This window comes from Lipophrys pholis (genome assembly GCF_963383615.2).
Source record: "Lipophrys pholis genome assembly, chromosome: 21".
Taxonomy (NCBI): domain Eukaryota; kingdom Metazoa; phylum Chordata; class Actinopteri; order Blenniiformes; family Blenniidae; genus Lipophrys; species Lipophrys pholis.
Window position 1 is genome coordinate 757,988 of NC_137649.1, and position 16,475 is coordinate 774,462.

General features: G+C 42.1%; 1 protein-coding gene across 2 annotated transcripts in view; it reads left to right on the forward strand.

Annotated features, from left to right (window-relative positions):
• The first annotated feature begins 11,264 nt into the window (after positions 1-11,264).
• ube2j1 (ubiquitin-conjugating enzyme E2, J1) overlaps positions 11,265-16,475 on the forward strand; it is a 45,502-nt gene continuing 40,291 nt past the window's right edge. Inside the window, exon 1 of one of the 2 annotated variants that reach the window (XM_080490772.1) lies at positions 11,265-11,557. In XM_080490772.1, coding sequence (XP_080346898.1) covers positions 11,527-11,557 — 31 coding nt within the window. In that variant the 5' untranslated portion in view covers positions 11,265-11,526. The remainder of the gene's footprint in view (positions 11,558-16,475) is intronic. The other variant, XM_080490773.1, reaches the window with a different exon arrangement.

Consider the following 16,475-nt stretch of genomic DNA (forward strand, 5'->3'; position numbering starts at 1 on the left):
AGTCCTTTCAGTGCTTCCCCCACATCCCCCCACATCCTCCACGTCCCACCACGTCCCCCCAAGTCCTGAACTTTAGCTTGCAGTCCACTGCTTATTTAGAACGAAATGGCAAGCCTTAGGGTCAGGACAGTGATTATTGAACATCAAGACCACCTCAGCACTGGGATCCTCTACAGATTTACCCAGCCTCCGGAGACACTCATCAGCAGCATAAATGGACTTGTTAAGATGAATCCAATAGTCCAGAGCACTGTCACCAGCACGAGGAATGGTGCTGTGGAAGTCTTTCGTGGGTAAGTTACAATATCGTAGCTCACTGAAGTTCAATATGTTAAACAAAGCAGCGGGTAGGAAGCTGCACTCAGCTCAGGACGGCTGCGGAGCGACACCTTCACCACATCCCCAGCTTTGCCGGTCAATCTTGACATTATCAGGTCAAACATCTCAGCATGAGTGTCGCATACCTATTAAGGTAAAATCTCATCAGGTCCTCCCATTCATGAACAGTGAACACATCAAGCATGATCTCACCCCTGGAGTACGGTATAGCTTTGGTGTTGACTGCACAACAGCCTTCAACTTCGACAGACCAACTCTGAGATGATTGACTTGGAGACTGAGACTGAACGGTACCAGGCCAGTGCATCGCGTTAAGGCTGGCTGAGATGCATTATGTAAATGTTCGTCCATATTATGAACCTCAGAAGTATCTACCCCAACACCACAAAGAAATATACAAATATAGATAAATACTAAGTGCAATATCGGCTGAGAAAAACAACAACTGTATTTGAAACATTGAACTTAAAACTCACTGTGACAGTTAAGCCCAAATTCAACATTATGAGCTGTGTACAAATAAAGTCAATCCCCAAAATGCAACTAAAAGGCCCATAAGCATCACGAGGGATTGTCATGCCCTCCACTTCTCAACCCTAATTTGGCCCGTTGGCACCATCTGGTGGCCTCCCTGCCTCATGGGCATGACCTCACCTCCAATAAACTCAACTGCTTCCAGCTGCGGCGGGGAGTGGCCTCCCCACCTGCACCTCTATATAAACACCAGCTGACCACGAACCGACGCCAAACCGTAATCTACTTCATTCTGGTCCTATGCGTCACTGGATTCCTGTCTGTCTCCTGCCTGCCTGGAACTACGATCCCCTCTAACCTTCCCACTCTTCAGCCGATTCTCCCCACTCCTGTGCCAGACTCCTCCGCCCGTCCTCTTTGGCTGCGATCGTTTGTACTTTGTTTTCTAGTAGCTTTTCCGCCAGGAGTTTCCCGATCGTTTTCTGTTTTCTTCTTAGTATTAGTTTTTTGCCTTAGTAGGTTTTTTTGTTCCCGCTCTTCCTTTAATTTAAATAAATCCGTGAATCAAATGACAGGGATGATAAAAGAAAATAGATGGTGCAAAACGAGCTCGGTTGGCTGACCAATGTAAATTATAAACCCATCACACTCGACTGGAACACTCCGGTCCCACCCAGACCCGGCCGGTGTCCATGCCAATGTCAGCTTAGGATGAGTCCCTAAGCACACCAGGGCTCCAGAGGACACAGGAGACCCATCACCCAGGCAACCCCGAGTCACACAAGAGACTAGGTCACCCCAAGTCTCTGGGAGACTAGGTCACCCCATGGGGCCGCCGCGTGCAGCCACTGCAAGTACCTTCGGCACTGCAACCCACCCCGAAGCAGAGGTCCAAAACGCCCCCCCCCCCCCCCCCCCCCAAATGCCCAGAAAAAGGTGGGCCCCACGAGCCATCCCAAACGTATCGTAAAGTTCCACATACTCGATGCTCAACTCGTCAGGTATTAACTGACGTCTTTATAAATTAAAATAAAATCAATGAATAAAACCAGTTGAAACTGCTCGTCACCTAGGACCAGTTTGCCTTGGGAGACCCTACTGGGGGGCAAGCCCCCCGACAACATAGCTCCTAGGATCATTCGGGTACTCAAACTCCCCCACCGCGATAACAGCCCGCAACAAAATGCTGAATCCATCTTGTATAGTGTTTAACAGTGAAAGTACGACTTTAATCTAGTGAAATACAAACTTTCTCCCAAAATCACATTCAGTATTTCGTCTGAAGCACCTTCTGGGCTGATGAAAGTGAAAAAAAAAAAAAAAAGTCTATCCAATGAATAAAAAGAGTTGAAACTGATAAATAACCCTAACCCATGACGTTTCAGTTGTGCCGTGTACATCTCAGAGCGAAGGTAGTATACAGTATTTATTGACATTCCCCCAGGTGTAAATCTATCTCTATATCTACAGTGAAAGTACATCATATGTATCACATGGTAGAACAGTTTACAAAGAGTATGACATGTTGGCTTGTAAAATAAGTCATTTTAAGAAAAAGAGCATTTTTAACTGATTTGTAATATAAACATACTTGAGCCCTATATACCAGAAGGTATCTTAGAAAAGTGAGGACACCTCTCACATTTCAGGCAACATTTATATCTTTCGATGGGACAACACTTCTCTTCAGTGTCCCATCGAAAGATTTAATTAAATATTTACAGACGTGAGATGCTGTACATATCACCCGCCTTTATCCAATAAAAATAAACATGCTCGTATTTATGGAGGGGATGGGATGTGATAAGTTATACCAACCCTTTCTTTTCTTTGTTTGATTCTCATGACCTGTTTATTTGATTTTGTGCATGTTCAAAATAAACAATGACATTTATGAAAGATTAGACTCTAAGTATAGACCTATGGTTTTTCACATTGTAATCATAAACTCTTCAAGTCACGAGCTCTGCTGCGGTTTTTTTTATTTCAAAAATACTGCATGGAAGATACTATTACAGATTGCATATTATACCATCATCTGTGGCCATTAATGACTGTATTATACATTCAGAAATAGTATAATATACAATCATTTATTGGCATAAATACACATAGCTACACGTGCTATTTTGATAAAAAAAAAGGCAGTTTGTGATACTTTGTACTTGATGGCGTTAACATAGATGTCTGAGTCGGCCAAAGAAACCATTTTCTCCTGGTATTTCATTCTACTGAACTGGAGCTCTGATGATGCCTTCAACAGACATTTTCCTGACACATGATGGATGGTGTATTAGTAACGCATCAATCTCATAGGAAATCACTGTCGGGCATCCAGTGCTTGTGATCCCAGGAGACTGAGCAGTGGTGGGTGGTCGGTTTCCAACATGAAGTGCTTCTTCATGAGAAAAGTTGTGAATCGCTCACATTCAGATTCAAAGTGTTGACATGGTTAAAACTCTCTAAAACATGTGGTCTTGTGGTGTGAAGTGGTTAAAACTCTCTAAAACATGTGGTCTTGTGGTGTGAAGTGGTTAAAACTCTTCAAAACATACAGACTCAAAGTGCTGAAATGGTTAAAACGCTTGAAAACATTTTGATTTAAAGGGTTGAAATGTGTAAAACACGTTCCAAATGCAGATTTTAAAATGTTGAACTGCAGATTGCATTTCATTAGAAACAGTTTGTACTTTCACTGTTCCAAGTTTAAACTTAGATTTAGCAAGTTCAACCTGTTTCTAATGATATACAATATGTATTTCAAAATGGCACTAAGAAGGTCCTCTGGAGCACGTTTGGGGCCAGAAATGATGAAAGTAAAAAAAAATAATTCAATCCAATGACTGAAAGGAATTAAAACTCATTTAAAAGGCTAAATCAGTAAAACAGTGACCATACCAGTTTGTTCTTGTTTGGTAAAACTTTACAAACTTTATTCCAAAATCACACTCAATATATCGTCTGGAACACGTTTTCCGCCAAAAATGATGAAAGTGAAAAAAAATACAATGAATGAAACAGGTTGAAACTGCTTCAAACTACTAAATCTATCCTGCTCAAACTTGAACAGTGAAAGTACAAACTGTTCTAATGTAATACAGTATAATCTTCAAAAGCTTTGGAAATGATCAAAAACACGGCTACCCCGGAATACAATGAAACTGTGGCAATGGATCGACATCGGCTGCATCCCGGCGTATGGTACCTCCACATAATCGATGTCATGGCAGCGATATTCAACATTGAGACAAAGACATGATGTGGTCCTGCTGGACAGACACAACACGACACTGCCCAGAACATAGCCACAACCACACAATGCTCACTACCTCCTGACCTCATCAAGCAAACGCTCTAATAAATAGAAATATTAATTAAAAAAACTATTTCTCTTTTCTTAAAAATGCAACAGGCATTTTAAACAAACCAAACAATCGTTGGAACATTATTTCCCAAACATTGTCCCTCCCCATAGTGCACATGATGGTCCTTGTGGGTTTCATCAACCTTCTCTGAGACCTTGGAGTCGAAGGCATTCCCCGTTCAGGCAAAGCCTCCACAGGCACCAGAGTTTTACCGTTTCGTCTCACTGTCCCATGTCCTGCATCCACCAGATAAGAACAGTCTCAAACTGTCACCGTCCGTCACCCAAACTGTCTTGTCCAGGTGAAAGGTCACCAAGGGTGAGCACACAATGTCACGTGTTGTAGTGATCGCTCTCTTTCTTTTTTCTTTTTCCGTCACCTCTTCACGATTTGGCAGGACAGGATCAAGCAGTGCAGGCAACGTCGGCACAGTTGTGCGAAGACGGTGTCCCACTAGAAGTTGTGCAGGACTATATCCATTTTGCAGTGGTGTTAGCTCTGAATGACAATAGAACGGGATATGGATCTCTTACCGTCTTGACCGCGCGCTGTGCTTCACCATTGCTCTGTGGAAACTTGGGGCTGCTTGTAAACATGGAGGAAAGCGTATGTCTCCGCTAATGCATCAACCCCGAGAACTGTGGCCCATTATCTGTTAACAGTGTCTCTGGAATGCCATGAACAATGACATCCGTCGATCTAGAAGGCATGAAATCAGCTCCTAACTTCTGTCTGGATACTGAGACTATCCAGACTGGGAGTTGCTCTTTACCATTTTGCTCTATTTGCAGCACGTTGGACATTTCAGTATGAGTTCACTCAACTGCTGGCTCAGGCCAGGCCGCCACAGAGACTGCCTCGCTCATTCCCTGCGCTTTATCAGCCCCTGGTGTCCAAACATGCAGTCCTGCAAGAAAATAATTTCTAGTGGCAGATTGGGTGACGAGTCTTGTTCCCTTCAAAAGCGGAACGATCTCCACACTGAGAAACAAAACACTTCTGAACATGTCGAGATAATGGTGTTGACTCTCTTCAAATCTTCAAATCTTGTAGATTCAAACAGCGAACCATCACTCCTCCTCCTACATAACCTCTGATATGAAGATCTCACCTGGTCCACCTGGTTCTTCAGCCTCTGCCAGGTGAGATGATGGTAGGGTAGTGCTTTGTCTGCAGCCATTGGTTCATAATGAGTGTGTGTGTAGGAGGCAGATCACGATAGGATTCTTCTTCTCTCCTTTTCATCCAGTCACATTCAGTCATTTTTTGTCCAGATCTTTATTTATTTTATTCTAAATGAAATTAACAAACAGATATAAAGTGAATCCATCTCTTGTTCTGCAGGATTTCTTCTCCAGACACAGAAATGCTGGAATGGAAGCAGTGTAAACTTTACAAAGTCTGGCTGCATGTTGGTTGTTTGTTAAAATCCCACCAACATCTGGACGAGTCATCCAGCTGTGGCTGTAACACCATGAGTGAGAGCACCAGGTACTACAACAATAGTTATCAATTATTCAATAGATGTGTGTCGTATGGCAGAAAGGACTGAACTACTTGGCTGAGATATTTATTCTGGACTCTTTGTGTTGGACGCTGTGTCTTTAAATGACATCACTACATTCCTAAAGGGGTTTGAACCATAGACATATATACCTAGACGCCTCACTGACTGGCAGGAACATACATCATCTTGGGAGGGGCATTTGTCAGGACTTCAGCAACGATACCGCATCACTGTTCTGCTTTTGGTTGTACAAACAGAGACAATCAGGACAATGGACAGCGTGGGATTACCTTCCACAGGGAGGACAAACATATTTATTGTTGTTGTCGTTGTGTTTAGCTCATATAACATTAACTTGGACATAGATGAGCTGGAGCCGTGGGAAATGCTCTCTATTCCCTGGCTGAAGCTCGCCCTCAAACAACAACAACAATATCAAGGTCTATTGGGTTCATCTGACGGAGGCTATTTTAGTTACAGTGTGTAGAATATTACATTTCAAAAGAAATGAGTGTCTCAGAACCAGTCAGTGTTCTGTTCCCCGCCTGTTCCAGCAGGAGAACCTCAGCCTGATCCCAGTAGGAAGTTCTGTCTGGCTGTTCTCAAACAGCTGAGCAACATGTCACCCCTCACTCCTGTTAGACATACTGACATGTACACAGACAGTATTATTATATATATTGATTAGGAGAGCAGATCAACTGATTGCACGTTGAACAAGCAGTGAATGAATGTGATAACACAGGACTCTGAACAGGTCCATCTGGTCCTCACTAGGACCTCTCCTATCACTGCCCACATGTCCTGATGCTCTGACAGCCAGACTCAGTGAAGCCATGGCCGAGGTGGAGAGTCTGAGAAGAGAGGAGAGGAATGAAGAGATGGAGAACGGAGGGCAAAGAGCACAGTGGGGGGTCTTCTGGAGGAACTGAGAGGGAAACATCTAATAACTGAAGAGCTGGAAGAGAATATGTCATATAATATGGAATAATAGATAAATGTGTCACAATAAATAAATATGTAATAGGTAAATATCTAACTAGTATTTTATATGTAATATTAAAGGTAACTATGTAAAAATAAGTGAAGTATAATAGGTAAATATGATATTGTGTGTAAATATGTTAAAACAAATCTAAATTTGTTACACAAGAAAGTAATAACTTTATAATGTACATGTTCATTGTACATAAATGTCCCATTGTGTGTAAATAAAGACTTTACATATTGTTGTCATGGCTCCATCATGTTGCTCTAAAAGGAGAGGACAGCGTCCCAATGTCCCGTCTGCAAACTGCTTCCATGTCCTCTCTAGACTTTCTATAAGTATGCTACATTAAATAAATAAATAAATGAAATTATTTTTAATTTAATAAATTAAAAATGAGAGCAATGATTCCTCACCGTCATGTAAATATATATTTGCCTGGTTTTCTTCAGAAAACACTTCGCTGTCACACAGACTTCTTTAGGCTGACGAGTCAGACTTGCCCCTCTCAAGATGGCGGCCGCTCTGACGTGTGGGAGCGGTGGGCGGAGACAGGCTGCGCGGCGTCGAGTGTTCATGTCTATGTTCTAGTGTTTATGTCTATGGTCTAGTGTTTATGTCTATGTTCTAGTCTTTATCTCTATGTTCTAGTGTTTATGTCAATGTTCTAGTGTTTATGTCTATGTTCTAGTGTATATGTCTATGTTCTAGTGTTTATGTCTATGTTCTAGTGTTTATGTCTATGGTCTAGTGTTTATGTCTATGTTCTAGTCTTTATCTCTATGTTCTAGTGTTTATGTCAATGTTCTAGTGTTTATGTCTATGTTCTAGTGTTTATGTCTTTGGTCTAGTGTGTATGTCTATGTTCTAGTGTTTATGTCTATGTTCTAGTGTTTATGTCTATGTTCTAGTGTTTATGTCTATGTTCTAGTGTATATGTCTATGTTCTAGTGTTTATGTCTTTGGTCTAGTGTATATGTCTATGTTCTAGTGTTTATGTCTTTGGTCTAGTGTATATGTCTATGTTCTAGTGTTTATGTCTATGTTCTAGTGTTTATGTCTTTGGTCTAGTGTTTATGTCTATGTTCTAGTGTTTATGTCTTTGGTCTAGTGTTTATGTCTATGTTCTAGTGTTTATGTCTTTGGTCTAGTGTTTATGTCTATGTTCTAGTGTTTATGTCTTTGGTCTAGTGTTTATGTCTATGTTCTAGTGTTTATGTCTTTGGTCTAGTGTATATGTCTATGTTCTAGTGTTTATGTCTATGTTCTAGTGTTTATGTCTTTGGTCTAGTGTTTATGTCTATGTTCTAGTGTTTATGTCTTTGGTCTAGTGTTTATGTCTATGTTCTAGTGTTTATGTCTTTGGTCTAGTGTTTATGTCTATGTTCTAGTGTTTATGTCTTTGGTCTAGTGTATATGTCTATGTTCTAGTGTATATGTCTTTGGTCTAGTGTTTATGTCTATGTTCTAGTGTTTATGTCTTTGGTCTAGTGTTTATGTCTATGTTCTAGTGTTTATGTCTTTGGTCTAGTGTTTATGTCTATGTTCTAGTGTTTATGTCTTTGGTCTAGTGTTTATGTCTATGTTCTAGTGTTTATGTCTTTGGTCTAGTGTTTATGTCTTTGGTCTAGTGTTTATGTCTATGTTCTAGTGTTTATGTCTTTGGTCTAGTGTTTATGTCTATGTTCTAGTGTTTATGTCTTTGGTCTAGTGTATATGTCTATGTTCTAGTGTTTATGTCTATGTTCTAGTGTTTATGTCTTTGGTCTAGTGTGTATGTCTATGTTCTAGTGTTTATGTCTATGTTCTAGTGTTTATGTCTTTGGTCTAGTGTATATGTCTATGTTCTAGTGTTTATGTCTATGTTCTAGTGTTTATGTCTTTGGTCTAGTGTGTATGTCTATGTTCTAGTGTTTATGTCTTTGGTCTAGTGTTTATGTCTATGTTCTAGTGTTTATGTCTTTGGTCTAGTGTATATGTCTATGTTCTAGTGTTTATGTCTATGTTCTAGTGTTTATGTCTTTGGTCTAGTGTTTATGTCTATGTTCTAGTGTTTATGTCTTTGGTCTAGTGTTTATGTCTATGTTCTAGTGTTTATGTCTTTGGTCTAGTGTTTATGTCTATGTTCTAGTGTTTATGTCTTTGGTCTAGTGTTTATGTCTATGTTCTAGTGTTTATGTCTTTGGTCTAGTGTTTATGTCTATGTTCTAGTGTTTATGTCTTTGGTCTAGTGTTTATGTCTATGTTCTAGTGTTTATGTCTTTGGTCTAGTGTTTATGTCTATGTTCTAGTGTTTATGTCTTTGGTCTAGTGTTTATGTCTTTGGTCTAGTGTTTATGTCTATGTTCTAGTGTTTATGTCTTTGGTCTAGTGTTTATGTCTATGTTCTAGTGTTTATGTCTTTGGTCTAGTGTTTATGTCTATGTTCTAGTGTATATGTCTATGTTCTAGTGTTTATGTCTATGTTCTAGTGTTTATGTCTTTGGTCTAGTGTGTATGTCTATGTTCTAGTGTTTATGTCTATGTTCTAGTGTTTATGTCTATGTTCTAGTGTATATGTCTATGTTCTAGTGTATATGTCTATGTTCTAGTGTTTATGTCTATGTTCTAGTGTTTATGTCTATGTTCTAGTGTATATGTCTATGTTGGAAACTCAACGGAGGCTCATAGCTGTCCTGGCGAATGCCTGTTAAGCGCATTCACAAAAAATTTTCAAAGTATATTATCTTACAAACAGTGCAAATATAACATAGATTAAATTTTTATCCACTTAAATTAACCACAAATATTTTAAATGATTAACTTATTACATTATTGCACATATGAACTGAAAATGCCTGTAAATGATCCTCCTAATTCCTTCTAAATCAATTAACTGAAATTACTGCTGTTTCAGATGAACTTAAATTGTTATTTACCCTTTTAACCAGCATCAATGAGCTGCATTTAGGCTCCTACAATTATTGTACTTCTATATTTGATCTATATCTATCCGAATTGAGGACTATATACACAGAGATTTTCAATATGCAGAATAAGGGATATGTAGAAATGTAAATTAACAGAAGAAAGACTTCCTTTATTTTATTAGAATTTGGTCAAATGTGTAGAAAATACATTTAAATGTTCAACAATTTTCTTCAAGTCAGAGACAGTTGCATTTAATCTACGTTTAGCATGATGCTATTTACATAAAGTTAAAAGATTAAATTAATGAAACAAGTTCAGACAGCCCCGCCGGCCCCTAATGACCAGTCGCCCCTGGATGTTTCCTCTTTGTTTAAAGGGGACATATCATGCTAAATCCACTTTTTTAGCCCTTAAATGCATGTTGTTGTATATTTAGAGTGTTTAGAAGTACAGAAAAGTTCAAAGTAGTCTCTTCAGGTGCTCCGTTGATATCTTTATATTCTGTTTTGGTCATATTTTGCGATCCGTTTCGATTTTTCTATTCTCTATTACGTTTTTTGAACAATGACGTCACAGTATTCGCAGCGGAACTGCCAAATTAGGACATCGACACTTCGAGCAATCCGCCATTTTTGTTTCTCGCTGCGATTTTGTAGTCCAACCTAAGTTACGAGAGGATAAGTCGAACTGTTCGGTTGTTGGATGTAGTAACCCACAAGCTTCGTTACACCGTCTCCCAGCATCAGAACCTTTTCCAAGTGCCTGGTTGAGTTTTATTTTTCACAGAAATGTACCCACATCTGTGGGTAAGGTCATTTTTGTGTGCGCGAATCACTTTAAGGACGACTGCTTCAGCAACCTCCGCCAGTATAAAGAAGGATTTGCCGAAAGACTTGGTCTGATTGAGCGGTCAGTTCCTTCTATCTATGGAGACGACGAACAGAGCACTTCGGTAAGCTGTATATAACGCTAAAAAGTGTGATGATAAGACGTCCCTGTCATTGTTTTGTTAGCATTAGCAGTTGCACCGTCTTCATATGTTAGCGCTGTGTGCTCGTTTTAGATTAGAATGTAACTTCTGTGTTAAATAGTCGTTGTAATACAGGCAGTATTGTAGTAGTGGGCATGGATGGAGAAGTTAGTGTAAATATAGTAACACACCATTGCGTTACATCCATATGAAGACGTTGTTCTTCAGGTGCATCATGGTCATTTTCATCTCGCTCCGCCGGGTCCGACTCTGGCTCCAACATGTATGGCTGGATGGACAAATCTTCCGTTGTTGACATTTTGTAAATAATGTGTGAATATAAAGTTTCTGCGCCGCTAGATAATTGTATCTGTTCTATCAAACTACAAAGATGGCCGAACAGGGTGGAGTTGAACCGAGTGTCACCTCTGCAACCTGGAGAGGAGGCGGGGTATGAAGAGACCGCCCCAAAACGAGTTGCTCTCAGAAGCACATCAGAAAAGGGGTAGAAAAGGGGCCTGTGGAGCTCTAATAATGAGGAATTCAGACCCAAGCATTGCAGTTACGCTTTATATAGACCACAACTGTATGATTTATATGTAAAAAGGAAGGATTTAAAAGCATGATATGTCTCCTTTAATGACGTGCTTAAAAAAAAATAAATAAATAAAAAAAAAAAAAGTATTGGCCTTAATGCGCACGCGCAGCGTCATTACGCAGCGTCATTTCCTGTTTACGTTCCGGGAGTGACGTCTCTCTGATAACATTTGACCAACAGTTTGAAATCGGTTTGAAAAGGATTTTAAAAGCTGGGCTAACTTGAGGAACCTCCTCCAGGTGTTCGTGGGACCCCCGCTGTCAGGCTGTCCTGTGACCGCCTCACAAGAGCCTCAGCCCGGGCTGCTAACCAGCTAACCTGTTAGCCTGTTAGCTCCAGAAAGCCCAGGAGTTACAAAGAGCGGCTTCTGTCAACATGGAGAGCAAATACAACCTGAAGAGCCCCGGTAGGACGCTTTCCCATGGTTTTCTGTCCTGCGTCCAGCTGTAAACTGTTGTTCTACTAGTCTCCAGGTCCTCGGTGTAGACATGCTGAGACCCAGCTCCCCAGGAGCTCGTGAGGAGCTGGGTCTCAGCATGTCAACACCGAGGACCTACTGAGGAGCTCCTGATGTCTGCTCAGTGTCATAAACTCATCATTAACTCATCATTAACTCGATGTCTGCTCAGTGTCATTAACTCATCAACACTTCGACCTGTTTAATCTTTAGCTCACCACACTTAGTTTTAGTATGTTTGAAACAGACTCCTCGTCCCCCAGCTGTCCCGCGCTGTGTCTTCATTAAGGACACGTGTACAAATGTCGGATCAGAGACATTTATATTATTCCGCGTTTGAATTTCCTTTTCCTAAATCTGGGGGGGGGGGGGTCTATGCATGAGCCTAACTGTAGGTCTTATTATTGTCCCATTCATACCGGAGTTCAGCACATCACTTAAATCTTCTCCTTTCTGTCTCAGCTGCACCAGAGGCTCCGTCTTCTGTCCAGGCTCGAGTCCTGGGGTCCTCACTCAGCGCCCCCCCCCCCCCCCCCCCCAGGGCCAAAATGTAACCAGCAGGCCAAACCAAGGGCCAAAACAGCTGCAGGTTTTTAGCACAATGTCAGTAAAAGATGTTTTAGCTGATATTACTATTATTATTGTTGTTAATATCATTACTATTATGAGTGCTTGTAGTCAAGGTGGTTGTAATAATAATTCAAGCCTGGGATTTTCAAAACTTCAAAACTTGTGTTGAGGATCATATAAACAAAATGAAAGATTAAGTGCAGAACCAACTATGTAATTATTTACAGACTGAGAGAGACAGAGACTGAAATACAGGAGAGATTTACAGTTTTTGACTTTTTAAATTCCATATTTGTTTCTGTTCTCATTTCATCCATTTATTGTTTTTAATTGTGTTCTGTTGCATTTGCTATCATTCCCATCATTCCTGCCACATTCCTGACATTCTTCATGTGACCCAATGCATCTGAAGATGGTTCTGGAATGGGCCTGACGTTCCTCATGTTCCTGAACATCTTTTATCAAGAACCAGCTGTACTGGTGAAGTTAGTAACTGAGCGTGTGGATTAGTAGTGATGTGTTGATGTGTTCTACAGAGTGTCAGCATTCGCTCCCTGCAGCATCCTCCTCTCTGATCAACTCCATGGAGGTTCTCTGAATGCTGAGCGCTCTGGAGTGTGTCCACTGTTCAGTAGCTGCTGGGAGAAGAACTGGGGGGGGGTGGAGTCATGGGGGGGTGGAGTCATGGGGGGGTGGAGTCATATATATATATATATATATATATATACACACCCAGTTACTGACCTGGCTTGTTTTACGCCCTGGGCGAACACCCGCACCCCCTCCAGACGCATCTGAGATCCATGTACCTTTCAGCAATTCAATTTTTCTTTTGATGTCGGAAAACAGGAAATCGGAAATCATCCGATCTTCGTTTTCCGATTTGAGACAAAAAACGTCAGACAGCTGTCCCGTTTCTCCTTTGGAAATTGAAAAACGGCAATCAGGTCGTTTGCCATTTCTTGTTATGCGTTTAAACAAAATTCGGGAACTAAAATACGACCGTAATTCTTTATTTCAAGCTTGATTTGCTGGAAAACCTGGAAGTCGAGTCTCTTCCTCTTCCTCTTCTGCTGCTGCTGCTGCAGCACCGTCCATACTCATCTGCCTTCATCAGGCTTCTCCACCTACATGGATCTCCAGCAGAGCGAGGCTTCTCCACCTACATGGATCTCCAGCAGAGCGAGGCTTCTCCACCTACATGGAGCTCCAACAGAGCTTTTCCACCTCCATGGATCTCTAGCAGAGCTTCTCCAGCTACATGGATCTCCAACAGAGCTTCTCCACCTACATGGATCTCCAGCAGAGCGAGGCTTCTCCACCTACATGGATCTCTAGCAGAGCTTCTCCAGCTACATGGATCTCCAGCAGAGCTTCTCCAGCTACATGGAGCTCCAACAGAGCGAGGCTTCTCCACCTCCATGGATCTCTAGCAGAGCTTCTCCACCTCCATGGATCTCCAGCAGAGCTTCTCCACTTCCTCGGATCTCCAGCAGAGCGAGGCTTCTCCACCTACATGGATCTCCAGCAGAGCTTCTCCAGCTACATGGAGCTCCAACAGAGTGAGGCTTCTCCACCTACATGACGGATCAACAACTCCAAGCTGAAGTTGTTCAGCTGCTGCTGAGGCCTGAGGCCTGAGGCCTGTCTCTTCTCACTGCGCCTCATCGTACTTCACAGCTTTCATTGACTGAAGTGGCCCTCGTGATGCCACCTTCACATGGGAGCCAAATGTTCTGGAAGGTGCAATAAAAGTCACTCAGACTGTAAAGGTTGTTTCCCTCTCTACCTTTCACATATTTGATGTTGCTGTTATGCAACAGTGTCTCCTCTGTCCCTTCTGGACCTGTAGTGAAACATCAGCAGTGGCAAACACTCAGATGTGTGTTATATAAGATGATTTGGGCCAGAGGGATTGTCACCCCCATTGCCCTGGGCGAGTGACTGGACCTCTGCGAACCCAGCAGAGCCCACCAGCACTTGTGTGGGAAAGGGCTTTTCCTTGTCATCTCTGTTCACCGTGAACAGGAAGGAGGAGCCAAAAATGGTCATGGGATGTGAATGTGAGCAAGGCGATGAGGACTGTGTCCATGCAGAGGTGTTAGAGGGTACTGTCATGAGAGCTGGAATCCTCCATGCTGCTGTTCAGCTCAGCATCCCAGGGAGTAACTGCCCGTCCAGGAATCTGCCCATTGCAGAGCAGAAGAAAGATAGAAGCATTGTTTCTTTGTGTTGAAGCACAAAGGGTCCACTCCACATCTTTAAAATGTGTTTTTCTCCTAAATTCACCACTTCACCATCCTGTTTGCTTCCGGATAAGATAAGGCTGAACTGCAATTTGTGTTTCTTGAAGACAACCACACAGGACTCGGCCCACTCCTGCTCAGTTGAAGTTATCGGATGGTTAATGATTAAGAACATGTGTTTATATTCATGATGGTTTAAAAATGTATCTCATATATTATAGGCTTTGTAATCACTTCATTGCAATTAATCCCATTTTAATCAGGCCTCTATTTGATATATGAGGCAACTTTTTTCCATTTAAACCTGATTTTGGAAAGAATCCTTAAATAGGCCTACATATGTATACAAATCATTTTTTAATTTCTTCAACTTGTCAGAAGTTACGTGCCATTTAATGCAGACCGGCTGAATGAGCCAGGCTCACGGCTACAGATCAGCACTGCGTTGACACCAAGGGACCGGATCCAGGTCCAGGTTGTGATGCATGCAGTTACTGTGAAACTACAACTGTAAATCATTGGAGTGACATCAAGCCTTTTGTGCTTTCTAAGATTATTGAGAGCAATAAAATCAAAATGAACTTAAAGGGGCCATGTTATACAGCTTTTACACACTTTCTTTTTTTAATTTATTTTTTATTGTTGTTTTTACAGAAAATGTAACAAATACAAACGATAATGGAAGATCGCTACGTCACGTGATTTATGTGTCACTCCCCATGTTGCAGTCGTTTACTCCACCTTCGGAGCTTCATCAACGCTGGCTGACTGAAATCAAGTTTAAAAACAGAACCTCAGCCTGCAGAGCCAGGTGAATGGAGCAAGGCGGAGGCGGTACAGTAGAACCTGTGAGGACCTGGTCAGAGCTCCACCCTGTACTGGACACGTCACTGCACCGACACATATTTACCTGTTAACACACATTAATGAGGACTATTCAGACATTGTGGTGTCAGGAGATTAGTCCAGACATCTGAATCCTCGCTGCTTCCCTGCAGCACAGTGCTGCTCTGTAAAGCTCCTCTACCTTAGTTTAACTTTCCCTTTCCAGCAGAGAACATGAGGCCCGAGGGCCAAAACCACCAGGAGGCTCCACCGTCACCCAGATCACATTGACCCATTAAGAACCTTCCTGCAGGTGGAGAGCCCACAGGAAGGTGGAGAGCCCACAGGAAGGTGGAGAGCCCACAGGAAGGTGGAGAGCCCTCAGGAAGGTGGAGAGCCCTCAGGAAGGTGGAGAGCCCTCAGGATGGTGGAGAGCCCACAGGATGGTGGAGAGCCCACAGGAAGGTGGAGAGCCCTCAGGAAGGTGGAGAGCCCACAGGAAGGTGGAGAGCCCTCAGGAAGGTGGACATGAACCCTCTACCTTGAGACTGAGAGTCTCATGCTCTACCTACTGAGCTGGACGGGGGACATGAACCCTCTACCTTGAGACAGAGTCTCATGCTCTACCTACTGAGCTGGACGGGGGACATGAACCCTCTACCTTGAGACTGAGAGTCTCATGCTCTACCTACTGAGCTGGACGGGGGACATGAACCCTCTACCTTGAGACTGAGAGTCTCATGCTCTACCTACTGAGCTGGACGGGGGACATGAACCCTCTACCTTGAGACTGAGAGTCTCATGCTCTACCTACTGAGCTGGACGGGGGACATGAACCCTCTACCTTGAGACTGAGTCTCATGCTCTACCTACTGAGCTGGACGGGGGACATGAACCCTCTACCTTGAGACTGAGTCTCATGCTCTACCTACTGAGCTGGACGGGGGATTTGCACAACAATCTGTCATTAAAATGGACTTTATGTTGAGATTGTAGTCATTGCCAGTACTAACTGTTTGATCTTTCAAAAATATAGACGATTCCATCATGTACACTGTGACCAGTGTAAAGTTAAAGGTTATTATAGTAATATCTTACCAGTCTGGTCCACTCAGGATGAAACTGGACTGTATGTGGTCCCTGAAGTACATTAAATCTTATTTGAGAATTATTTTGTATACATCTTATATACATGCGCGTGTGTGTATGTATGTATGTGTGTATAT